Here is a 26919-nt window from a genome sequence, read left to right on the forward strand (position 1 = left end):
ATACTGTTTAATTCTTTTCTCTTGTCAGGACACATTCCAAGTGAATTTGTAGCAAGCCACACCATCCTCATTCCAAAACCTAAAACCTAATAGAGATCACACCTTAATCAGCAGCTGGAGACTCTTTCTCTATCTAATACTGACTCCAAGATATTTTTCTGCATTATTAATAACAGGCTAAAAGTGGGAATGAGATACATAATTAGAAGCATACAGGTGTGTGGAGTTCCAGGCCAAGCAGTAGAATTTAATCTGTTTTTGCTATATGATCTACTCTGCTTAGTTAATACAAAAAAAGAAGTCAATGGCAGTGCTATTGGTAGACCTTATTCGAGCATTTGATAATGTCCGGCATCCCCTTCTTTTCCATAACTGCTAATTAGTTTACGGAATTAACAACGTATATAAAGTATATTAATTAAAGGTAACTTTAATGAATAACTTCTATATTTCGGCAACGTCACATTGCCATCTTCAGGAACATAAAGATATGGTATGTGCATGCAGGCACTAACAAAAGCAAATGAGGAAGAAAGCAAGAAACTAATATTGTTCCTAAAGTCCTAATGGTGCCCTCTGGCGGGCTAATTTGGTAGTCTTGGCAGTTGGGCTGAAGTTCTCATAATGTAAGTCTCCCAAATTTGGGGTAGTTTCATGCACCCAAATTTGTTGAGGTTAGGAACGTTTTTTAGAGCTGCAGATGATTCCTTGAATAATCTCTCGTATTTAAACTTGCTACGGTGTATTATTTTGTCGACGAACACAAAACCTTATGGGCGCTAGAGGAAGAGCTTTTGAATACACTCGGCCATGATCTTTGGACGATACTTTATGACGTCTCATGCGCATCAGCAAGAAAAGAATTCGAAAAAATACGAAGTCGGCACCTGAAAATATACGAAAACCTGATAAAGAATTCTACTTCCTTACCACAGCCACCACTCAACACAGTAGTCAACCTCTCGTCGGTAGTTTTAAAGCCTGAAGCACTCACAGCACTTGCACGTGGTCACAATTTCGCCCTAGCTCCTAAAAGAATACCTGCCAAGGAAATCGTGATCCAAATAGAACGTGGAATTCGCAACCAAAGACGAATATGCAGCCCTACAAGAAATGAAGAATAACAAAAAAATAGTAATCACCAAAGCGGATAAGGGAAACGCCACTGTGGTGTTAAATCAAAAAGACTACAAAGGTAAGCTTAATGCTTTAGTACTAGACCGTACTACTTACCTCCCTATTGAACATAATCCTACCAGCTCTCAGATTGGAACTCTCCACAGACTCCTTAAGAAAGTCACTAACAAACTAAAACTTATAACTCTAGACCCCCCCCCTTATATGGACTCCTAAAAATACATAAACAAAATGTGCCATTACGTCCTATAGTGGATGGCATTGATTCCCCCACATATAAATTAGCCAAACATTTAGCCAAAACGCTCACACACTATACTGGCAACACACCATCACACATAAAAAACTCAGCCCACTTTAAAGCCAGTATAGAAAACCTCTCGCTCCAACACACTGACATAATGGTCAGTTTTGACGTCTCCTCCCTATTCACTAATGTCCCATTCATACACGATTTTTATAGTCTACAAACCTGGCGATTGTTTAATGTTATGTTCTTGATAAAAATTTTATCACAAAAAAAATAATAATGTCATCCAAAAGAAGCAAGTCCAATTCTTCTACTGCTAGCAAGAAAAGAAAAACATTGACTTTGGAAACAAAACTCAACATTATTAAGGATTTTGAAGGCAGAATGAAAATTTGTGAGCTAGCAAAGAAGTTGGATCTACAGGAATCCACAATAAGAACAATCATAAAAGAAAGGTTTACAGATTTTGGAGGACATAGATTCTAACGAGGAACAAATTGTAGCCACAAGGCAAGGAATAAAAAAAATCATTAGCTTGTTATTAAAAAATTTTGCATGACAAGAAAAAGACATTATGCCGTCAGATGAATCTATTAGATTTTATGAAACCATTGACATCGAAATAACTTTCTTTTTTTTATGTACGAAAAACTACAATTATGATTATATTTCTTAAAAAATATAGGTGTTTTTGTAAACCTTTGGTCCCAATTGTATGTTTTTATATATAAATTACATGCAAAATTATACTCCAAGTTACGCGAATTCGACTTACGCACTTTTTTGTTGGTCCTGCCTACTGCATAACTTCGGGGTTTTACTGTACTCGAAACAACCATAATCTTTCCTGCTCAGTTGTACATAATAAATATTACAAAAATTACAGAAGTTGAAGAAAAGAAATTATATAGTAAGCCTGTGCAATTGTTTTGGTCCAGATGATATCAAGAAGTTAAAAAGAAATTTCTTCAACTATCAAAGAAGCATGGAGGATTTGGGCTTCCAGTCTTAAAATTCTGCTATTTAAGCAATACAGCTTCAAAAATCCATAAAATATTGCAGACCTTCTACTGTATTACCTTGGTTTTCATCTTACCTGGTTTGGAGTAAATGATTATAAAGGTCCAAAAGCTGAGATTATTCCTGAATACTACAACATTCTGACCAACTGTCATACCTTCCCTTAAATACATTCACACTAGATGCCCTCACTACCCCTAAAGGCAAACTATTCCACTCATTCACTTCTCTGTGAAAGAAAAACCTGGCTCTTATCCCTTTCTTGACTGTGAACAAACTTAATTTCCATGGATGCCCTGTTCTCTCCCCACCTTCCATATAAAGAAAAATTAAATGGGTAAGTGGGGAGAGAATATAGGAGCATCCATGGGTAAGATGATATACTATAACACCCATTCAAAAGTTTATAGACCTCTATCATATCACTCCCCTGTTTCTTCTGTTAACTAGAGGCTGTAATCTACATACTGGCAATCTGTCCTTATAATCTAAATCCCATAATCTGGATATAATCTTTGTAACTCTTCTTTTCACCCTTTCCAAAGCTCCTTTATTCCATTGGATAAAGAGTCCTTTGGTCTTGAGAGACCAAATCTGCACACAAAAATCCAGCTGTGGTCTTATAAAAGCCTTATAAAGAAGCAAAATGACTTCCTTATATTTAGATATCAAGGTTTGCTTTAACATCGCAATCATCCTCTGAATTGTATTTGGAACTTTTGTTATGTGACTTTTGAACTTTGAAAAACCTGGCTTTTATCCCTTTCTTGACTATGAACAAACTTAATTTCAATGGATGCACCAATACGCTAAGTTCCCTGCCTCCTCAGCTTTTTGTAGCATAAACCTGCTAATATAATATGCTGTATATCTTTAATAAGAAATTATATTCTTATTTCAGTCCTTTAACCAAGCATAAGCATGAAGTAACTTTTTCACAAAAGCAATAAAATTGTTGATTTATTTTTAATTTTTTTTATAATTTAAATTAAATAAATTTAAATAAAAATAGCATGCAAAACTTGGGGATATTTATTTTCAAAACAAAATTAACCAAAATTGTGGCACTTCTGTTTTATTAAAAATTTTTGTTGTTATTATTAATCTCTGACTTCCATGCAGTCAAAATCTCATCATGGGTACACACAAAGCTCATCCAACTGTGTCTTAAACTGATTCAATGTGTCCACATTCACAACACTCAGGCAATGCATTCCATTCACCAACCACTCTCCATGCAAAGAACCTACTCCTCACTCCTCTGCTCACACCCACCTTATACAGTTTCCGGTGATGGCCTCTTATTCTACCCTTTCCCATTCTATGAAAAATCTCGTCCATGTCAACCTGATAACAACCCCCGACTAACCTATATGTCTCAATCATATCCCCCCCCATTTCCTCCTATTCATGAGGCTTTGTAATTTACATTCTTTCAATGTGTTCTAATAGTCCACATTATAAATACCATTGACCAGCTTTGTGAATCTTCTCTGGACCCTTTCTAACATAACTTCATCATTATGAAAACCTGGTGGCCAAAATCTGTGCACAATGATCCATATGAGGCCTGATCAAGGCCTTATACAATGACATCATAATATCTTTATTTCTGCATGTCAGGATCCTCTGCATTGCCATTATCTGACGTGATTACTTCACAACTTGTGCAATGTAAATCCTGAATTTCAGGTCCTCGTCCATCGTCATTCCCAGATCTCTCTTCCTCCTTTTCCATCCCAATGTTGCTTACCAAATTTTAAAACCTTACATTTATCAACACTGAACTGATAGTTTCGCTTACCTGAACATTCATGCAATATATTCAAGTCCTCCTGTAAAGCTATAACAATTGATTGATTCTGAATTGCTCTCCCCATTTTTGCATCAGCTGCATATCACTAACTAAACTAATCCCAATTAATATACAAATTGAACAATGGTCCCAAAACAGACCAATGTGACGAACTAGTGACCTATCTCTTTTGGAATACTGCACCCCAATATACAACTTTCTGATACCTATCTGACATCCAGTCACCAATCCAACTCAGAAGTCGGTTATCCAATCCTATCCATTTCAATTTATTTAACAGCTTGCTTTCTGGTAGTCTATCAAAAGCTTTTGCAAAATCTAAGTATGCCAATGTATATACAAACTTATTCTTGTCCAAGATATTTTTCACCTTTTTATGGTACATAAGTAAGATACTAAAACATTATTTCCCTTTAACAAACCCATGCTGACAACTACAGAGAATACTGCTGTGATCAACAAATTTCTCTATCCCTCTCTAGTATCTTCAAAACTCCAAATTTCCAGATTACCCTACATTTTGTAATCACAGCCTACCTTTATACAGTGGAACAATTTTCTTGGAACCTGAGCTGTTGTAACACTCTTATTAAACAGGTATGACAATGCTACTGCCAATTCACTCAAACATTCCCTTAGGTCGCATGGCGATATGCCATCAAATCCTATTGCCTTATTAACCTCTCTACTACTGGCTGTGGTGGATGAAATAGTGATACAAAATTGCACTTCTTATTCATGTTATTCAATAGATGCTACAGAATCATATCCAGATTTTGCTGGACGTCTAAAGACGTCGTGGCCAGTTAAGGTGTTAACATTGAGATTATTTATTTCCTCGTACACCTCCTGCTCACTCACAGTTAAGCCATCCTCTCCTGTGTCCTATACTCATAAGTTCCTCAAGATTCCACTCTGGTGAGGATGAAACACCCTTATAAATTGATCACTGAGTACCTCAACAATGCCTTCTGTAGAAGTTACCTTTCTACCATTTTCGTCCATTAATCATCTTATCACAATCATTCTTCATTATTCATTTCGTACTGCCTCCAAAGTGCTTTCTTTTTCTGGATTTCATGCTTAATCCCCTCATTCATCCATTTTAAAACTATATTCAGTCTTTTGACCTTCGGAATACATTCACTCACTGATGCTGTTAAGCATTTCTTTATCAGTTCTCAAGCAGCATTTACTTCCTTGCCACTTAACTGCTCATTCCATGCTAAAGCTCCAAGCTGTTTGTTCAATAACCCAAGTTGTTTATACATTTCTTCATCACCACCCTCGACATTCCCTGGCATATAGCAACATCCAACTAAATATATTTTTCTGTCAACCTCTATCTCAAAGCACACTGCCTCATTACCATTGCCAGTATTTCCTTCTTTTGTGTCTACCTTACGTGGACATAATTCCCCTGCTATCATAAGCAGCACTCCCCCCCCCCCCCTCCTTTCTATCCTTGTGAAAAACACTGTACCCTTCCATGTCTATTTATGTTAGAATATCATCTTCATTCAACCATGCTTCAATAATTCCAATGATTTTGGGACAAATAATCTCAATCAGTGAAACCATTTCATCTCCCATATTTTGGATACTCCTGGCATTTGTAAATAAACACAACAGTTCACTTTCATCTTTGTATTTAGTCACTTCTTAAATATTAAAACTGGAGCTTTTTTTTGGCTTTATTAGTTGACCAGAGATTTTTGTAAAATATATACAAGAATTATCTACAAGTTTCATCAGCTGTTCTGTCTGGCTTCTTCAGGACATGTGTAATGGTACAAGGAACTAATGTTTGCTAGTAAAAAACAAGAATGGAGTAACACAGTCAAATAAATTAAACCGATGAGTAACATCATATGCATGGAATGTGGTGTACCAGTCAGAAATCTAAACAGAAATCAAGGAATGATTCTGAAAGATATCTGAAAAAGCCTAATAAGTTCGATCAGCTTACCAGAATTTCATTTCACTAAAAACTATATAATGCGCTCAATAAACAATGACTGATACACCATGTTCCATGCTTATTATGTTAGGCATCGGTTTAATTTATTTGACTGTGTCACTCCATTTTTCTTTTTTACTAGCAAACGTCAATTCCTTGTACTGTTACACATGTCCTGAAGAAGCAAGACAGAATAGCTGGTGAAACTTGTAACCAATTCTTGTATATATTTTACAAAAATCTCTAGTCAACTAATAAAGCCAAAAAAACCTCCAGTTTTAACAACAGTTCACTTTTAGGTCTATAACCAGCCCTACACAAACCACCTGCTCTTGTCCAATTATCTTTACCATTGCTTACCACATATGTCTGCTCAGTTTCAACAACCCCACTCACATCCCAATCTATTTCATTTCTATGATGATCATTCTTATACATACATTCATTACTACTTCCAACATCCATTCTGCCTATGCCATGTCTCCCTGTCTCCACCCAGACTCTCCCTGTTTCCTTGTGCCTCTTGTATTCGTGTGCTGAGGCTTAAGTACTGTGAAGAATTCATGTTAGAGGTTTAATGGAATATTAACAACACTGAGAAAGGATTAAAACTAATTTTAATACTTCCAATATTTCGTCACTGTCACAGAGATATCTTCGGGGCAAAAACTTTTTGTAACAACACACACACAAATACAATACAAAGTGAAACTAAAGTCCTATCTAGGTGGTGCACCCTCTATGGACATTTGCAGGTGGCCTGGGATGTAAAGAGGGATCTCTGATAATTAAAGTTTCCCAAATTTTGGAAAGTTTAATGCAACCGTATTTGTTTAAATTACCGTATTTGTTGATTCCGGAGTGCAGATGTAGATTCAAAGAATAGTCTTTCTTTTTTGAATTTACTATGGTGGAGCATTGTAGTTTTTTCCCAGGAGAACTTGTGGGATGTATCCAAAACATGGTCTGCAAGGCCAGATTGACTATAATTGTGTTTGCAGATGTAAGAACTGTGTTCTTCTAACCGGATGGATGCTGACCTGCCTGTTTGTCCGAAGTAGGTAAGTTTACAAGAACAAGGTACTCTATATACACCAGGAACTGATAGAGGAGGGAGCTGGTCTTTAGTTGAGCGGATAAGGGTAGCAAGTTTACGGTGGGGCTTAAAAGCTGTATTGAGGTTGTACTTTTTTAATGATCTGGCTATTTTTTCTGAAGCCCTTCTGAAGAGATGGATGGGGAATGGGGAAGGACTTGATTATTTTTTTAATTCTATAGTCATTATAGCTATTGGAAAGGAAGGTGTTGTGTATGTGTTTGAGTTCGGCTGAAAGGGCAGTTTTACTGGAACAAAGATTGTGGGCCTTATTGGTCAGAGTTTTAATAATGCCATATTGCTGGGAGGGGTGGTGGAGGTGGTGGGAGAGTTTGGGAATGTATCTGCCTGTATGAGTAGGTTTTCTGTATACCGAGAAAGAAAGGTTACCATTAGGAAGGCGTGTTATTAAGGTGGCTAGGAAGGGTAAACTATTGTTATTTTCCTTTTCCATCGTAAACTTGATTCTTGGATGTAGATTACTGAGGTGACTGAGGAAGGAATCTAATGTGTCTGGGCCATTAGGCCAAATAGAGAACACATCATCTACATATCTTAGCCAAATAGAAGGTTTTAGAGGGGAAGAGTCAATGGCTCGTTTTTCAAAATTTTCCATGTAATAATTGGCAAGAGGGGTGAAGGGGGGGGGAACCCATGGCAGTTCCCTCTATCTGTTTGTAGATTTTATTCTTCCAAGAGAAATAACCAGAGTTGATGGCAAAGGAAAAGAGCTCTAAAATATCAGAAGGAAAAAAGTTTATTCACTACCATGGATTACCTTCTCTCACCCCCCTCTTTGCCAATTATTACATGGAAAATTTTGAAAAATGAGCCATTGACTCTTCCCTCTAAAACCTTCTATCTGGCTAAGATATGTAGATGATGTGTTCTCTATTTGGCCTCATGGCCCAGACACATTAGATTCCTTCCTCAGTCACCTCAATAGTCTACATCCAAGAATCCAGTTTACGATGGAAAAGGAAAATAACAATAGTTTACCCTTCCTAGACACCTTAGTAATATGCCTTCCTAATGGTAACCTTTCTTTCTCTCTATATATAGAAAACCTACTCATACAGGTATATTCACAAACTCTCCCACCACCATCCCTCCCAGCAATATGGCATTATTAAAAATCTGACCAATAGGGCCTACAATCTTTGTTTCAGTAAAACTGCCCTTTCAACTGAACTCAAATACATACACAACACCTTCCTTTCCAATGGCTATAATGACTATAGAATTAAAAAAATAATCAAGTCCTTCCCCATTCCCCATCCATCTCTTCAGAAGGACTTCAGAAATGCCATCACCATTCCTTACATCCATGGTACTTCAGAAAAAATAGCCAGATCATTAAAAAAGTACAACCTCAATACAGCTTTTAAGCTCCACTGTAAACTTGCTACCCTTATCCGCTCCACTAAAGACCAGCTCCCTCCTCTATCAGTTCCTGGTGTATATAGAATATCTTGTTCCTGTAAACTTGCCTACTTCGGACAAACAGGCAGGTCAGCATCCATCCGGTTAGAAGAACACAGTTCTTACATCTGCAAACACAATTATAATCAATCTGGGCTTGCAGACCATGTTTTGGATACATCCCACAGGTTCTCCTGGAAAAAAAACTACAATGCTCCACCATAGTAAATTCAAAAAAGAAAGACTATTCTTTGAATCCACATCTGCACTCCAGAATCAACAAATACGGTAATTTAAACAAATACGGTTGCATTAAACTTCCCAAAATTTGGGAAACTTTAATTAGCAGAGATCCCTCTTTACATGCCAGGCTACCTGCAAATTCCCATAGAGGGCACACCACCTAGATAGGTGTTTAGTTTCACTTTGTATTGTATTTGTGTGTGTGTTGGTACAAAAAGTTTTTGTATTCCCTGAAGATGTCTCTGTGACAGAGACGAAATATTGGAAGTAATAAAATTAGTTTTAATCCTTTCTCAGTGCTGTTAATATTCCATTAAACCTCTAACATGAATTCCTCTTGTATTCCCGTTCTCTCTTCATCTCTCATACTACTACTCTTTCCATTGCCAATGTCTCTTTAATACCACTCTCCCGATCTTTCACTTCATCTCTTATTTCTGATCTCCTGCTTCTATCGCACACTGCACTTCCATCTAGCAAGAGTTTACTCCAGTTCACTCACTCTCACTCCAAAACCATCCGAATGCAATCCATCATGTCTGTATAATTCCATTCTTCCAACAAATATATGCTATACATCCACAAACTATACTCACTTATCCTTACACAGCTCAGCTAGCATCCAGTTAATGATTCATGGTCTCTCAATTTATCATTGCCATATCTTGGCAACCCACTGACAACTTTCCCACTATACTGTTATCTTTTACTCACCTAAATAACTTCCTGATATTTGCCCTTACATTCCCATATGTTCACTTAAATCATTTTTCTCCACAACCATCACTAATTCTGTTGCTCATTCTCCCTGTTGGATAGCAGACCTTATGGACTCTCTCATTAACAGAAACTGATCGATTCATGAGGGTGTGGATAATGACTAGCTTTTAAGAAGGATGATGAATCGACAAAGTATGAAGATAGTGTCCAGTGTGTGTGTGTGTGTGTGTGTGTACGATATACCTCTGAATTGATACCACTGTAATTTTCATTCTTATCTGATATCTCCAGAGAGTTAAGGACTCATTGAGGGAGGCTATAAATCACCCACACCAGCTGTCATATTTTCTTTTAAATTCATTGACATTAGGTGTAATCACTACCTCTAAAGGTGAACTATTCCACTTACTCACTGTTCTGTGAGAGAAAAACCTAGCTCTTACCCCTTTCTTGACTGTGAACAAAATTAACTTCCATGGATACCCCCATGCTTTCTCCATACTTCCATATAATGCAACATTTCATCAGATGATATCCTATAACACCCATTCAGAAGTCTACAGACCTCTATCATATTACCCCTCTTTCTCATGTTAACCAGAGTCTGTAATTCACATACTTGCAATATGTCCTCATAATCTAAATCCCATAATCAGGATGTGATCATTGTAACTTTTCTTTGCACCCTTTCCACAGCTTCTTTATCCTCTTGAAACCCAGGAGACCAAATCTATATGCAAGAATCCAGGCATGATCTTATCAAGGCCTTAAAAAAAGGCAAAATGACTTTCTTATCCTTTCCTTCATGCTTACATGGTGATCAGAATACATTATGGAAAATTATGGAAACAACTACAGTTTAGAGCAAAACTTTAGTTTAATATAAACCAAAATGAACACTATGTTTTGATCTTCATATCAAGGTCATCCCTCTTTACATCCCAGGCCACCTGCAAATGCCCACAGAGGGCGCACCACCTAGATAGGACTTTAGTTTCACTTTGTATTGTGTATTCCAGATGATAACCATCACCTGGAAAACACATATTCCAGATAATGGAATATGTGTATATTCCATCATCTGGAATATACATATATATACAAAGAAACAAGCTGCTCTACAATCTACATGGTTTGCTAAAGTTACTGACCAACCGTTACAATAATTATTGGCCTGATCTGTGGTGAGGAGGGAAAAAAAAACTTTACTACATCTAAGCTAGAGTCCTATTATTATTATTATTTATTATGTTACAAAATTAAATTGGGCTGCAGAGCAACATGTTTATATATATATATATTAGGATTACCAAGTAATTTTATAAACTTGGTTATTTTACTCCTAATCTCAAGTAAGTAAACAGTTAAGTTTGTGCCTGAACATAGTTCAAGTCTAAAGGTGGTGCAACACCAATATATATATATATATATATATATATAACTATGTAAGTATACATATAAATTCCAACCAATTTGTATGGAATAGTTTCCAATAAAAGCTGAAAATTGCTTACAGTCCTAAAGTATGCTGGAAACTAAGTAGGCTGAATGTGCCATCCAAATTCTTGGAATTTTTATGCCACAATTATTGTTGAGATTAGGGTGGTTAATCAGAATTTCCCAGGCTTCTTATAATTTTTGTTCATACCAGGTTTTTGTATGATGTAAAGAGCAGGTGCTTTTCCAATCAATTTGGTGTAGGGTGTTGAGAGCGTCATCTGAGAGGCCTGCTTCACCAAAATTGTTATATTTAATGTATCTTTTGTTTACATATAGGGAGTGTACGTCCAGTTTCACCAATATAAGGTAAGTTACAGGTGCAGTAGATGCAATAAACTCCAAGATGTGCTAAAGGGAGGAGAGGATCCTTAGAGGAGTTGAATATTTTTTTTTTAATTTTACAGGTGGTTTAAAAGTGGCATTAAGATTATAATAGTGTAGGATTCTATTAATTTTTTCTGATAATCATTTAATGTATGAGATGGCTATGGTTTTACTGTAATCTATATTCTTTTTTGATGATAATTTATGAAGAACTTTATTAATAGCATTTTTGTTATAGCCATTATTTATAAATGTGTTGCTAATAATCTTTAATTCTTGTTTAAGGGCTTGTTCATTAGAGCAAATTGTTATAGCTCTGTTTTTAAGGTTGTTAATGACTACAAATTTTTGCAAACGGTGGTGATATGAGTTAGCATGTATATATTGGCCAGTATGTGCTGGTTTGCAGTAAACTTAAAGATACACTGCCTGAGGGAAGACGTGTGTATCCAGGAACGGGAGCAAGTTTTGATTTTCAATTTCAATAGTAAATTTTCTTATCCTTACGTGTCAAGGTTTGCTTCAACATCTCAATTATCCTCTGAGTTTTATTTGCAACTTTTGCGATGTTACCTCATCATCGTAATAATCATCATCAAATTCCTGGTAGGTACAGGATATGATAGTACTATTGAAAAACTTACATCATTACTAACTTCCTATTTATAATTTTCCTCCAAATCAATCTCTTATTCAGCAAGACTCCAATATTATCAAATCTTATATTTCTATCTTCTAAGGCAAAAATGAATCTTTTTCCTGCCAACCTGGCAGAGAATACTTGTTTTACTAATCTTTCCTCTCCCATTCTGTTTAAGCAACCATACCACCTGAGATAAGCTCTACTAACACATTCCTAGATGCTAACAATGTCAAGTTTTTTCCTAATATCATTTTTATTATGATATTGCCATTGATACCATTTGTTCACTCCCCTAATCTTTCTCAGGACTCTCATATCTGAGGTCTCTAGTCTTTTGTCAAGTGTTTTATTTCTAACCCAGCTCTCAGATCCATAAGTTAAAAGTGGTTTGAACACTGTCTTGTATACAGCTAATTTAGTGTAATTAATTTCTTTAAATTAATTTCTCTCTTATTCCATATAAATTTATTCAGTTGACTTCCTAGCATACCAGCTTTGTTGATTTGTTGTCTATTTATATATTTATTATTATTATTATTACACCTTCCATGGAGTCAACAGCCTCATTGTGGATGGTTCATTCAACTGATAACATATTTATCATAGAATCTTAAAATTCTTAACGCTCCTTGCATTAACAACACATTCTGGTGATGCGTTCAATTCACTGACAATTCTCCATGTAAAAAATCTACTTCTCACACCCCTCTTCACCACACTTTTACATAACTTCCAAGAATGACCTCTGGTTCTTTCCCTCTCATCTGCTACTCTTTTGATAATCCCCTCTGGATTAATCTGATAAAATTCTCTCACTAACCTAAATGTCTCTATCATATCACTTGTCTTCCTCCTATCCTATCAAACTCTGCAATCCAAATTTCTTCAACCTCTCTCCACAGTCAGCATTCCAAAGTCCTGATATTGTCTTAGTCACTCACCTCTGTACCCTCTCCAATGTCTCCATATTACATTGGAAGCCAGGTGATCAGATCTCAGCACAATTGTCCAAGTGCTGTCTGACCAATGCCTTAACCACTTCCTTATCCTTACAAGTCAGAGTACTTCTTATCATAGCAGCACTACGATGTGCAGCCTTTGCAACACTAGCAATATGCTGTCTAAACTTCAGTTTACTGTCAACCATCACTCCTAAATCTCTAATCGCATCCACTTCCTACAGTACGGCACCATGTACACAGCCTTATAGTTCTGCACTCCAAGATGCAACACCTTGTATTTATTGATATTAAAACTACAAACCCACTCTTTTGTCCAAGTAAAAAGTCTATTCAAATCTTCCTAAAGGGAATTAACATCAGCAAATAACTGAAGATCCTCAGTCAGTCCACATGATATACCGTTTACAAACAAGTTAAACAGCAGGTGTCCAACAACAGAACCCTAGGGAACACCACTAGTTACCCTCCTTTTTTGAGACACTGCTCCATCATCAACCTGCTGGTATCGTTCAGGGAGCCAATCTCTAATCCATCTAACCAATATACTATCTATTTCCATCCTCTACAGCTTGTACACCAACTTATCATGTAATAAACTATCAAACACTTTTGCAAAATCCAAGAATATGATTCTCCTGCACTTGTCACCTTATCATAAAATGCAAGTAAATTACTAAAACAGGACCTACCCTTTACAAATCCATGCTGCCCATTATAAACAATGCTATGTCCATCAACCCAATCCTGTATTCTATTCCCTATCAATCTCTCCAACACCCTGACCATAACTGCAGTTATACAGACTGTCCTATATTTGGAGACTTCTGTCTTAGAACCATGCTTGTGGAGTGGTACTATTTTGCCTTCTTTCCACTCCTTAGGAATCCCACCCACTGCAAGACTTTCATTAAATAACCAATGACAAACAAATAACAGAGGATAGCCAATTGTGTTGCACATTCCTTAAGAATACATAGTGATATGTTATCCATTCCTACAGGTATTTGCAACACAATATCTGATACACCTCTGTTTCTTTCATTTCCAATTTTCCTAATACTTGATTCTCTTCTATATATTGCACCGGATCATTTAAACCAGTATGATATATGCTGATAAAGTGCTCATTCAATAATTTCACTATATCCTTTGCAGTTGTTAGTCTGCTGCCATGACTATCTATCAATGTTAATCTGCCATAATTATTTTTCCCTCTTGTTTGCCATGTAGCAGAAAAATTCCCTTGAGTTAACCTTAGCCTGACCAGCCCACCTCCTCTCATACTGCACCTTTTCTTTCTTTACCATGCTCGTCACCATTCTAGCCTGCACTTTATACTCTTCATGAATCTGATCACCACCAACTGTCTTGTACCTCCTCCTCCATAACATTTTCTTTTCCAGCACAGCTTGCTTCATTTCAGTCCTACTCTATTTACTCTCTTAACCCTCGGTATGCAGTCATACATCACTATTGTCAGATACTGCCTTATGAGTTTCCAAGCACTGTCAACATCTTTTCCACTCAGTCATCTACCCAATGTACTGATGCTAAGTCACTACAGAGATTCAGCTTCCTATAATCCCCTTCTCTATATTTCCACATGTATCCATTTTTGGCAGTGACAGTTTCTAGTTTCATGACTTCCCAAACAAGTACCTCATGATCACTCTCACCAACCAGAGGTAGTGTGACACTTCATTAACAGCTACATTTTGGGAAGTTATCACCAAATCCAAAACCTTAAAGCCTATAGTTCCTTCATACATTCACATGCTGCTTAAGATACTTATATCTCAGAAATTCCAGAAACTCGCTCTCCTTGTTCGCACACACTATCTCCTCCTTCCAGTCTATATTCCTGTAATTAAAATCTCCCATCCTATCACCTTCTTTTTTACATGCCAACTAATTTGCCTAAACACTTTAGACCTTTATTTTTATTACATGACACCACCAGGTATTCCAAAGACTCATCAAAGGAGGGCACCTACTCTACAGCTTTCTGTCTCCACCAACCACAACTATCATCATCATCTACACCAACAGCATATCCCACCCACCACCACTAGTATTTCCATAGACAATCATAAACATCCAATTCCATGGCAGGATTCGTACCCACAGCCTTTTTTTTTTTTTTTTTGGCTGGATAGTGGATACGCTAACCACTCGACAAACCAGGCTGGTCTGGTTTTAATTTAATTTACCATCTTCATTAAAAATTGTGCTTAAGAAGTTGATATTTTACTTGTTCTATACGTTCTCCATTCACAATGCAGTTGATATTTTCAATACTTTTGCCTTTATATTTTCATTGTCTTGTTATTGCTGACTTTCATATCATATCTATTACAATAGTTATTCAATTTAGTCAAGGATTCTTGCGGACTTGTAGTGGATTTATTTAGACGTATAACATCATCTGCATAAAGGAAAGAGCTGAGATTAACATCTCCAATTTGATATCAGGTTTAATACCATTTTCCTTCATAATGAGATCTATATAGATAATAAATAACAGAGGGGATAATGGGCAAGGGTGGTGTGAAAAATTCTTTGCCTAACAATGAAAAAACGAATTTATAATTTCAAAATTATTTTTATTTTTCAACATGATCTCCCTTAAAGGCTAATACATTTATTCCAATGATGCTCTAGCACAATTATCCCGTCCCTATAGTGGTTCTCAGTAAGATCTGCAAAATACCCCTCTACAAACACTTTTGCTTCAGACAGCTGAAGCAAAAGTGTTTTACTTGATAGAATGACTTGCAATTTCACATGGATGCTTATGACAGATGTACCAACATAGAAAGAAAAAAAAAATCTTGCCAATAGTGTTGCCATCTATGGTCGAGGCCAAGAACTTTTCAGACCACCCTCGTACATCCTTGTCTGACACCAGATTTAACATTAAACCATCTGCCTGTACTTCCTTCAATTCTAACTGCTGACTTACAATTCAAATAAAGACTATCGTGCCTGCCCCTTTACACCTTACAACTGTAGTGTTTTGAATAGTTTCTCTTTTGGCACCTTGTCATATGCCTTTTCCTTATCTACAAAAGATAATGCACTTCTTTGTTATATTTCATGATTTCTCAACTATTTGTAGTAAAGTGAAAATCTGATCCTGACAGACTCTGTTTGGCCTGAATCCTGCTTTTTTTCACCAAGCCTCCCTTCTACAATCCTTGAGTACTATGAGAGCTCTACTCCAATCATCTGGAATTTGTCCCTCTATCCAGGCCTTCTGAACTATGCAGTGCAGCCACTGTAAGACTTTTATACCTTCATACTTGAGAGCATTAACATTTCTGGTCGAATATCATCTACTCCTGCTGCCTTTCCACATTTCAGGCTTTTGATGGCTTTTTCTATTTCAAGTATGGAGATGTATTCCTGAATGCATGCTAGTTCAGTGTTCTTTACTACTGTGTTGTCACTGATTGTTTCATTTAGCAATTTTTCAAAGTAATTATTCCATTCATCAAGGATATCTTTTTCACCAGTTTTTCATGTCACCATTATCATCTCTAATTCCTTTTACAGCACTTTTTTCCATTTTTGAGCTTTCAACAGCCTCCAGAATATTTTGCCACCTTCTTGATATTTATTTTCTATTACCAAAGTCTTCCCATGATTTTTGTTTAGCTAGTTTTACAGTGTTTAGCTTTCTTATATTTGTCTCTGTATTCTCTAAGAGCAAACTGACTTATTTGCCAATAAGTTTTGATTGGTTTCTTCTTTTCCTTCACTGCCTCTTTAACTTCCTGTGTCCACATGAGTTTCTGATTTCTATCTTTACAGACAACCTCACCATATGCCTCTCTGCCTGAATCAATCAATGTTTTATTTATGATTTGCCACAGAATCTCTATGGTTTGGATCCCGTTCTCAATCGCTTTCATTTTTTCTTGAATAATGTTTGTGTATTTTAGTCTACAGTTCACATCTGACAGCTGCTCAACTTTTATTCGCTTTAAAACTTTCTTACGTGTTCTTCTTTTCAATATGAAATTCAATTTTATCCTGCTCAAGACTAAATAGTGATCATTTATAATTTCTAAGCCTCTGTAGACTCTAGTGTCTTGCACCAGGGAGAAAACATCACTATCAACAATAACATAGTCAACGAGACTTTTCTTATTCCTTGCCTCTTCTCTCCATGTAAATTTGTGCACATTTTTATGGTGGCACATTGTATTGTATTAGTAATAACCAATCCATGTCCTGAGCAGAAATCCAACATTTTTTTGCCATTATTATTAACTTTGCTCTTTTCTTAAAATTTTCTCAAAATATTTTTGTATGTCTGACAATTATTTCTTACTCTGCTATTTAGATCCAAAACAAGGACCAGCTTTTCGTTTTTCATTGTGTCAGTTTATTTCTCTAAAGCCTCAAAAAATTCCTCCACTTCCCCCATTCTGATATTTGCCCACATCACTCTATTTGATATTGCTTGCCATTCAAGAAGATAATTCTCATATTTTGTGTTCAATACTATGGCTACTCCTTCTTTTCCTTCATTATCATTGGCTGAATATAACATTTTGTATTTATTGCTCAGAAAAATCTCACCAGATTTTGTCTCTTTTGTTTCAGTCACCCATATTATGTCAAACTGGTACTTATCCAATTCCTCAGCTAGCTCCATTTTTTTGCCATTCAGGCTTCTGATGATGATAGTACTGATCTTGAACTCTGTTGATATTGAGTTGGGGGTGTGTTTTAGGATTTGTTCCAGTAGCTGATCTATCGCTGTTTGCCCTGGTTTCCTGGTGAAAACAACAGGGTCTTGTTTAACAAGGAGATACCTAACAGGGTGCACCACGAGAAAGTGAGGATTGGACATTAGGTCAACAACTCTGGTTGGTTCTCCACATTCCTTTAAAGGCTATGCGGAGGTCTCCTCTCAGTTATACAGCTTTGACCCTTAAGCACTCCTTAAGCTATGTGACCTTTAAACTTCAAATTCCTATCCACCACTATGCCAAGATCTCTAGCCTCATGAGTTTCTTGTAGCATAAACCCTTGCTAATAGAATATGCTGCTGAAAATCTCATCAAGCAAAAGTGCATAACTTTACACTTCCTAATATTATACTGAGTCATTTTCATTTACCCAAATTTCAAGTCTATTCAAATCATTTTGTAAGTGCTGGATAACAGTAGCATCACTGATTGCCCTGCCTATCTTTGCATCATTGGCAAACAACTGCACATCCCCTGTTAGACCCTTCCTAATGTCATTAATATATATAGACTGAACAGTAATGGCCCAAGGACTAAACCCTAATATACACCACTGGTCACTTTAAATCTGGAAAATTCATATCCACCATATATCACTTTTTGCTATCTATCTGTCAACTATCCACTGATCCAAGTCAAGAGTTTATATTTCAATCCCATATTCTCCAGTTTATGCAACAGCCTTTCATGTAGTATTCTAGCAAATGCCTTTGAAAAATCCAACATTGTTATAGTGCAGTGGTCGCCAAAGTGGTCGATATAACTTTTATAGGGGTCGATAGAAAAATATAAGACATCACTGTACAGGTAATATTTAATTCGGTTAACTTGGATTACCTCCATCCTGAATGACAACGCAATTAAGAGTGAATCGTGGGAACAGTGACAAGAATAGGACCTGTAAGACAGAGCAAAGTCATGAAAATAGTTACGGAGGCCAATCAAGTAGGCCAAAATGACGTATTTACCAATAAATGGATGTGTGGTTCCTTCCCGGCCGGCGTGGCAGGAGTGACATTGCAACACGTGCGAGATTGCTTATTTACTTATACTTACATGTATTCGAACCCAGTCTCATTTTTGCACATCGACATACAAGTGAGCGTTAATGTTCTAAAATTCATCAACATATATATTAGGTAATATTAAAATTACGTAATAGTAAAATAGAGAGGGGTCGATAAAAAGTCAAGAAATTCTTGAAGGGGTCGACGGTCAAAGAAGTTTGGCGACCCCTGTTATAGTGTATCCATTTTCTTTATCCAACTCAGCCATAACACTGATATAAAACATGAACAAATTTCTAAATCATGACCTTCCTTTAGCAAGCCCATGCTGCTCCTTGCAGAGTACACCTTGTTTGTCTACCCATTTCTGTATGCAAGTTCTTGTCAACTTCTCTAAAATCTTCACTACCACAGCAGAGATACTGAAAGCTCGGTTTTCTTTATGAGGAGGACATCTAGGAATGGGAGTTTGCATCCTTTTTTTTAATTCTAACACTATATTAATCATATGCTTAAATTAATTGAGAAAGTAAATGAACAGTTATAAACTTGGGAAATCATATTTCTAATAATGAAGACATCGCTCATGTATCTCCACCAAATGGCATTTTTGGTGGAGATACATGGACAATGTATTTTTACCGAAAACATTTTTCAAAATTCTCTATGAAGTGATGGCTAACAGAGGAGATTACAGACTATCCATTGCTAATCCAAACTGTTGTTCATAAAAAAACATTATCATTCCACTAAAAGAAACTGGTTTGACAGCAGTGTTCAAATAGGTTAGTGACATCTAGTGGAAAGAGATCTCCAGTAAGATCCAATACTTCATCAACAAGAATATTCGTAGAGGAAGATACTACATACAGACTGGAGAGGATGTCAGTAGATGAAATGTTGATATTAGACAATTTCTGAATGAAATAAAATGAGCTGCATTCTTGAAATAAGAGAGGACCTGATGTAATGCCCTAAAAGACTAGCAAGATGTTTAGATAAAGCATAGAAAAAACATCCCATTTCCTCTCTGAGTCCACCTAATGAACACAAGGTCATGATCCTATTTGGATCATGCATGAAAAAACAAATGCATTGCTTAAGAATATGCCAAACTGACCACTGGACTTACTATGAAAGCTCAAATCATTACATCCTATTTCTCCACAACTGTATGATCCTTCAAAGATACACAAAACTAGCATCCCCCCCCCTTTGAGACCCAATTGTTGACGACATCAGCTCTGATTTATGCTTTATCTAAACATCTTGCTTGTCTTTTAGGACATGATATCACATCTGATCTTTTGAATGTTATATCAAGAATACAGTTAATTTCATTTCATTCAGAAACTGTCTCCTATAAACATTTTCATATTCTGACATCCTTGCCAGTCTGGACTTGGCATCGCCCTTTACTAATGCTCCTGTTGATGATGTATTGGAACTTATGGGAGATCTCTTTCCACCAGACATCACTCAACTATTTGAACAATGCTTCCAATCCAATTTCTTTCACTGGAATACTTTTTTTTTTTTTTTTATAAACAACTGATTGGATTAGTAATGGGTAGTTCCCTTTTTTCCTCTGTTGGCTGATTATGGAAAATTTTGAAATATGTTTTCTAGCTCAAACTGCCTTGAAATCAGTCATTTGGTGGAGATACATATATGATGTCTCCATTATTTGGAAACATGGCATCCGAAGTCTACAACTGTTTCTTCACTCTCTCGATTAATTTAAACCTATGATTAATTTAGCATTAGAATTAAAAAAGGATTAAAAAATCACTTTCCTAGATGTCCTCATCATAAAGAAAAATGACAATGATGTCACTGGAGGTATACAGTATATAGTGCATGCTAGATGCTGTCTTGATGTTTTCTCGCCTTTACCATCCTCCTCAACTCTTCACTTTCACTTTCCTAGATGTCCTCATCATAAAGAAAAATGACAATGATGTCACTGGAGGTATACAGTATATAGTGCATGCTAGATGCTGTCTTGATGTTTTCTCGCCTTTATCATCCTCCTCATAAGCTAGGCATTCTTCACACCCTCAAGAGTTGAGCAGCTTCTACTTTAAAAATAAAGAGCAATGTGGGAAAGAACTCAAAATTAAACCTAATCAAAATGATTTGACAAATTAAGAGAAATCCTAAATACCAAATTTCATTAAATTCCATCTAGTTAGCATGGAAATATTGATATTAGTTTGACTCATTTTACACCAACAAAATTACACCAACACAAAAAATCAAAATCAAATTACATATTGTGTATCCAAAATCTCAAATTTCAGTAATTTCTATCCAGCCAGAATGGAGTTATTGCTCAATATAATCTGAAGTAATTTCCCTTTGTGTTCCTGCAAATGACCCACAAAAAAAAAAAAAAATAGAAAGGATCAACATATTTTTGTAAAGATTTGAATTATCAAATGTAACAATTTTCAAGACAGAGTCCTTGAATAGCTTTTGTATAGATGAACAGATAGGCAAAACTGATTCATATAGTTTTTATGTATCTATGAAATGCTCTTAATAAGACATTAAAAAAAAGAAAAATAAAAGTCCTACAGTATTCTAACTTCGTGATCATACCAAAACACATTACATTACAATACCATTTTGCTTTTAATGTCACTATTAACAATGAATCAAAATTCTATTCATCCTGATTATAGTAAATGTTTTAAATAATTTTAAAAAATTATTTTAATTAAAAAAAAAAATAATAAAATATATATATATAGGTAGCCCAGTTGGCATAGCGGGGGACTGTAGACGTTTGCAAAGCAGTTATCCACAGGTCGGTGGTTCAAATCTGCCTTGACGGATTTTATTTTATCTGTGGGATTGGATGGTATACCAGCTTGTGTCGTACGTGAAGTGGCTAAAGAATTGTCAGTGCCCTTGACCATTTTGTTTAATTTGAGTCTCGGGTCTGGGTTAGCCCCAAGGGGGGTAGAAAGAGGGGAAAATAGTTCCACTGCATAAAGGAGGTTCCAAGATTGCTGTTGTAAATTACCGACCGATCAGCATATCAGGAGTCGTTGTCAAGGTCTTGGAGAAAATAGTCAAGAGGAAAATACAGGATTGGATAGATGAAAATGGGGTACTGTATGGGGGACAGCATGGTTTTGTAAAGGGTAGATCATGCATCAGTAACTTGGTCACGTTTTATAACACAGTGACGGCTGAACTGGATAAGGGTAATGGGTTTACAGTGATTCTACTGGACCTTGCTAAGGCCTTTGACAGGATACCACATGGAATTCTAATCAGTAAACTGCAGCATATGGAGATGGACAGGAGGGTGGTTGATGGAGAGATATCAGAGAGTGCTTTATTCAGGAGTAGAGTCCAAAAGATGGCCTGTGACTAGTGGTGTGCCACGGGGTTCTGTTCTTTGGACCACTACTGTTCAATTTGTTCATTAACGATATAGGAAAGGATCTGAGAGGAACTGTTCATTTGTTTGCTGATGATGCAAAGTTGGGTAAGCAATAGAGTGTACAGGATGTCAAAATTTTGGAGAATGATTTGGACAGTTTGGAGGACTGGGCAAAGGAGAATGGATGTCAATTTAATGTGGCAAAATGTGAGGTTATGCATTTTGGGGTGAAAAGATTAGCAGCAGTATATCACATTGGTGGAACTGTACTCCAGGAGATTGACAAGGCCAGGGATTTGGGAGTGTGGGTGAATAGGGAGTTGAAGTTTAGGGGGCACATCGCAAAAATGGCTAAATCAGCTCATCAAATCACTTGGTTGCTGAAAAATACTTTAACAAACAGAGACAAACAGGTTATTGTTCCTCTGTATCGAGCCTTGATAACCCCATCTAGACTACTGTGCCCAGATATGGACGCCAGGGTTTCTTCTTGATGGGGAGGAGGTGGAAAGGATCCAGAGACGAGTGACCAAGATGATAGCAGGTCTATGGAATGAACCTTATGAGAACAGGTTGAAGATTTGTGGGTTGCAGAAATTGGTTGATAGGCAGAAAAGGGGTGATATGATTGAGACAATCAAATTACTGAAGGGTTTCTATAAGATTAATTCAGAAGATATTTTTGAAAATAGGAGTGGTGGTGGGAGGAGTAGGGACCATACATGGAAGCTGGGCAAGAGTGTGGTTAGCAAGGGTGTTACAGCTAGGTTTTTTACTTGGAGAGTGGTGAATGAGTGGAATAAGCTGCCAGAGTCTGTTGTGGGTGCCATGACTGCAAATGAGTTCAAGGCGAAGTATGATAGATACTGTGTGAATGTCGAATAGTTGTTCTTGACATGATGTTAGGGCCTCCCTTGATGAGTGTATGGACTCTTTGGAGTTGCCCGTAATAATAATAATAATCATTAATAATTTGTTCTACAATTCACTTTATATGTTAGTTTAGTCACACTTAACTTTCAAAGAAATAATAATATAATAATGATATAATGTAAAGTAAATTAATTGTACCTGAATTTGAGCAGAATGTAAATCCATTGTGATAATGTGATCAGCACCAGAAACAGCTAACATATTTGCGACTAACTTTGCTGTAATAGGTGCTCGACTCTGAAAAAAAGTTTTAAGCATTTACATTAAAATTAACTTAAAACAAACAAAATGATTACAACTTGTTACAGAAACAGAAACAGATTACAGAAACAGCTAACATATTTGCGACTAACTTTGCTGTAATAGGTGCTCGACTCTGAAAAAAAGTTTTAAGCATTTACATTAAAATTAACTTAAAACAAACAAAATGATTACAACTTGTTTCTGGCTCAGAAAAAATAAAATGAGTATTTGCTCATTTTATTTTTTTATTTTATTTTATTCTAGTCAAAAGAAATATGCATGTCAGAACATATGAAAGATCTGATAGCTCGGTAAATTCTTAACAAAGAATTTACCGAGCTATGAGATGCACAAGCATAACATATCACAGTAAATGCCACTCTCTAAATATCTTGCACAGCCAGCTGATGGTCCCAGTTATAGACAAAATGGACATCTACATAAGAAACACAGTGCACTTTATTGAAAAGATCAAGGATTTCATAATAGAACCATCTGACCTTCCAGCAAGTCTAGACAAATCAACGTGTTCACCAATACACTTAAAAAAAACATTGTAGTGCTTCTCATTTCTATTTCACAAAAACAGAAACCAGAAGTACTAAAACAATCATTTCCACCAGACACTGTGACGTTATATGAACAGTGCATCAATAACATACATCTTCTTTAAACTGCCGGCTTGGTTGTTGAGTGTTTATAGTATCAACTTTTCAACCAATAGGCTGTGAGTTCAAATTCCGGCACAAGCATGGAAGATTACGATTAACTTTTAGGTGGGAGATGAATTTCATTGCCCGGTTTGAGACCCCACCCCTGCTTACTGGAAGGCCTGAAAAAGTTCTATTCTGGTTTAAAGAGCAGGGTTTCCAGACTAGGTATAAAATAAATAAATATATTAAAAAAATTAAAAAAAAAAAGAATAAAAATCCATAACTCATCTCTGGTACAAATGTACTACAGGTTTACGAATAAGCCTCTCATAGGTGGGAGCCACATCAAAAAAATAAGTAAAAAAAAAAAAAATTCTAAGACAAATTCTACGAACAGCAAGAAGACCTAGTAATGTGCAACAGTTGCTGATTATGGAACTGTTTGCAAAATAGGACCTCGGGAAATTATAAATTAAGATTTAAACTTGGGTTATAATATATAGATGGATGTGTTCATCTGATGGATAGCTATGCAAAATAACTACATGACTTTGTTGATCATTTTAACCCTGCATTAAAGCTATCAAATTAGAAAACAACAAAGCCCTGTTCTTTTTTTTTTTTGGACACTCTCCTCCAAGTCTCTGAACAAAATAAACTTAATTATTCAGTCCACAGAAATCAATGCATGTAGAGAGATATGTCTGTATATTTCCATGTACTTGTTCATGTGGATTTGCTATGTGGAATAAACAGGCCAGTCACAAACAATATGTATGTCAGAACATATGAAGGATATGGAAAAAAAAGAAAATATAAATCAGGACCAGCAGCACATACAACAGAGACAAAACATCAAGTACTATGGCCATATACAAAAATGTATATTAATTATTTCTTCATCAGAGCATTCAAAGAGATATATCAGAAATGTTAATCATCTCCTTCACATTATTGAAACAAGATATGATCCTCCATCAGGTTTGGTCATCTTTCATGAAAAAACCTGGTGCATACAACATATCAGACATAATAAAGCTTAACGGTATAACTAACACCAAGAGAAAAAAATGCATTTATTAAACTCGCTAATATTTTGCTAATAATAGTGAATTTAATAAATCAGAGCATAATGACCACTGTAACAGGCACACAGCACTAAACCACGTATGTAGAAATCATTTAAATTGTAACTGACACCTAATGTCTTTACATGGCACCCTCTATACGACAGATAGCTACAAAGTTAATTCAGAGAAGTCTGGCTATTAGGTCTTAAAATGATAGTCTCCCAGATCTTTGGTAAATTAATACCACCATACTTGTTGTAGTAGGGAGAGTGCTTCATAGCTGATGCTGATTCTAAGAATAATCTCTCAGACCTGTAGCTACTTCTATATAATAAAATTAATTTTTATGTAATAAAAATGTTTTTCTCCATCTGATCCTATGTGAAGGAGTATCCAGAGTATGGTCTGCCAATTCTGACTTGCAATACAGATAATCTCCAATGTAATTTTTATGTTCTTCAAGTTTATACAAGACTTGGAGATTTAAGATGGTCATCATACACAGAAGTAAAAATTATCAATTAGCATTTATTATACATTCAAATTACTAAAGAAACAAAATGTTCTACTATTCAAAGAATGAAGAAAAAAACTGGCTTTTTTTTTATTTCATTTTTTGGTGAGGAAGGGACAGGAGAAGGAAAATATGGATCATTATAATACAGTCCCTTCTCAAGATAAAGGTTCCACTTTCGTGCAATTAGAGCACCTTCAAACTTGTTAGATGGCAAAGAAATTTAATTTTCAAAACAAAACAATTTCTCTTTTTATAAGAAAGTGGTGAGGGTATCATCTGTGAATGAACTTAAGGAAAGAAGTGATAGCTGTCTTTTACAATGAATCCTTGAGCTCTGTAGAGGTACTTGTACAATAATAATAATTTCCCTGTAGCATACTTGTGAATGTCTTTAAGTAAGAGAAGATTTTTATCACCTGGCATGAAACCTCAACCATTCTTATTGGAAATATGAAGGAAAATAATACATCATATGTACTTGCACAGAAACATATCTAAAAGCAATAAATATTGATGTGGGGGTGGCAGTATTTGTGAAATATTTCTCTACTTTGTTTTGAACATTCTTGGTTTGTGTGTATTCTGCTCACACGTTTCAGGAAATGGTGAAATTGACTCAATTTTTTTGGAACTGCAGTTGTGGCAGCATGTACTGTATATTGTGTAATATTGTTCAGTGAAATTAGTCTTATTTGTTTAATCTCTGAAGGAGCATATTTAGATAAATATTAGGTCACCTATAATAGTAATATGCCATGACCGTCCCATCCACAAAAAGCAGGTGGATGGGACTGTCATGATAAAAATTAAAAAGTATCTGAGTACATTCATGATGTTACTGGACTTGGTGCAAGAGGCCTATAACTTAAAGAATTCTTATCATACCTTTCCTAGAATTCAATAACCATTAATGCACTCACTACTTCTTCAAGCAAGATATCCTATTCACAATTTGCAAAGAGAAATGCGAGGGTGTCTGAAAAGTTCTCGGCCTAACAATGAAAAAACAAATTTAAAATTTCAAAATTATTTTTATTTTTCAACACAATCTCCCTTAATACTACATTTATTCCAGTAATGCTCTAGTGCAATTATCCCATCCCTGTAGTGGTTCTCAGTAAGAGCTGCAAAATACCCCTCTACAGCTGCAATCACCTCTTGATTTGAAGAAAAATACTGACCAGTGAGGAAGAGTTTTAGTTTTGGGAAGAGATAGAAGTCAGAGCGAGCCAAATCTGGGGAATAG

The 26919-nt window shown here is 36.0% G+C and overlaps 1 protein-coding gene across 1 annotated transcript in view; it reads right to left on the reverse strand.

The window, feature by feature from the left end:
• LOC150104249 (ribose-phosphate pyrophosphokinase 2-like) overlaps window positions 1–26919 on the reverse strand; it is a 185770-nt gene that overhangs the window by 90431 nt on the left and 68420 nt on the right. The window contains exon 3 of the mRNA XM_090396866.1: window positions 23329–23427. Coding sequence (XP_090252992.1) covers window positions 23329–23427 — 99 coding nt within the window. The remainder of the gene's footprint in view (window positions 1–23328; window positions 23428–26919) is intronic.

Source organism: Typopeltis vanoorti, chromosome 8, assembly GCF_054136105.1.
Source record: "Typopeltis vanoorti isolate ZY-2024b chromosome 8, IOZ_Tvanoo_1.0, whole genome shotgun sequence".
NCBI classification, from domain to species: domain Eukaryota; kingdom Metazoa; phylum Arthropoda; class Arachnida; order Uropygi; family Thelyphonidae; genus Typopeltis; species Typopeltis vanoorti.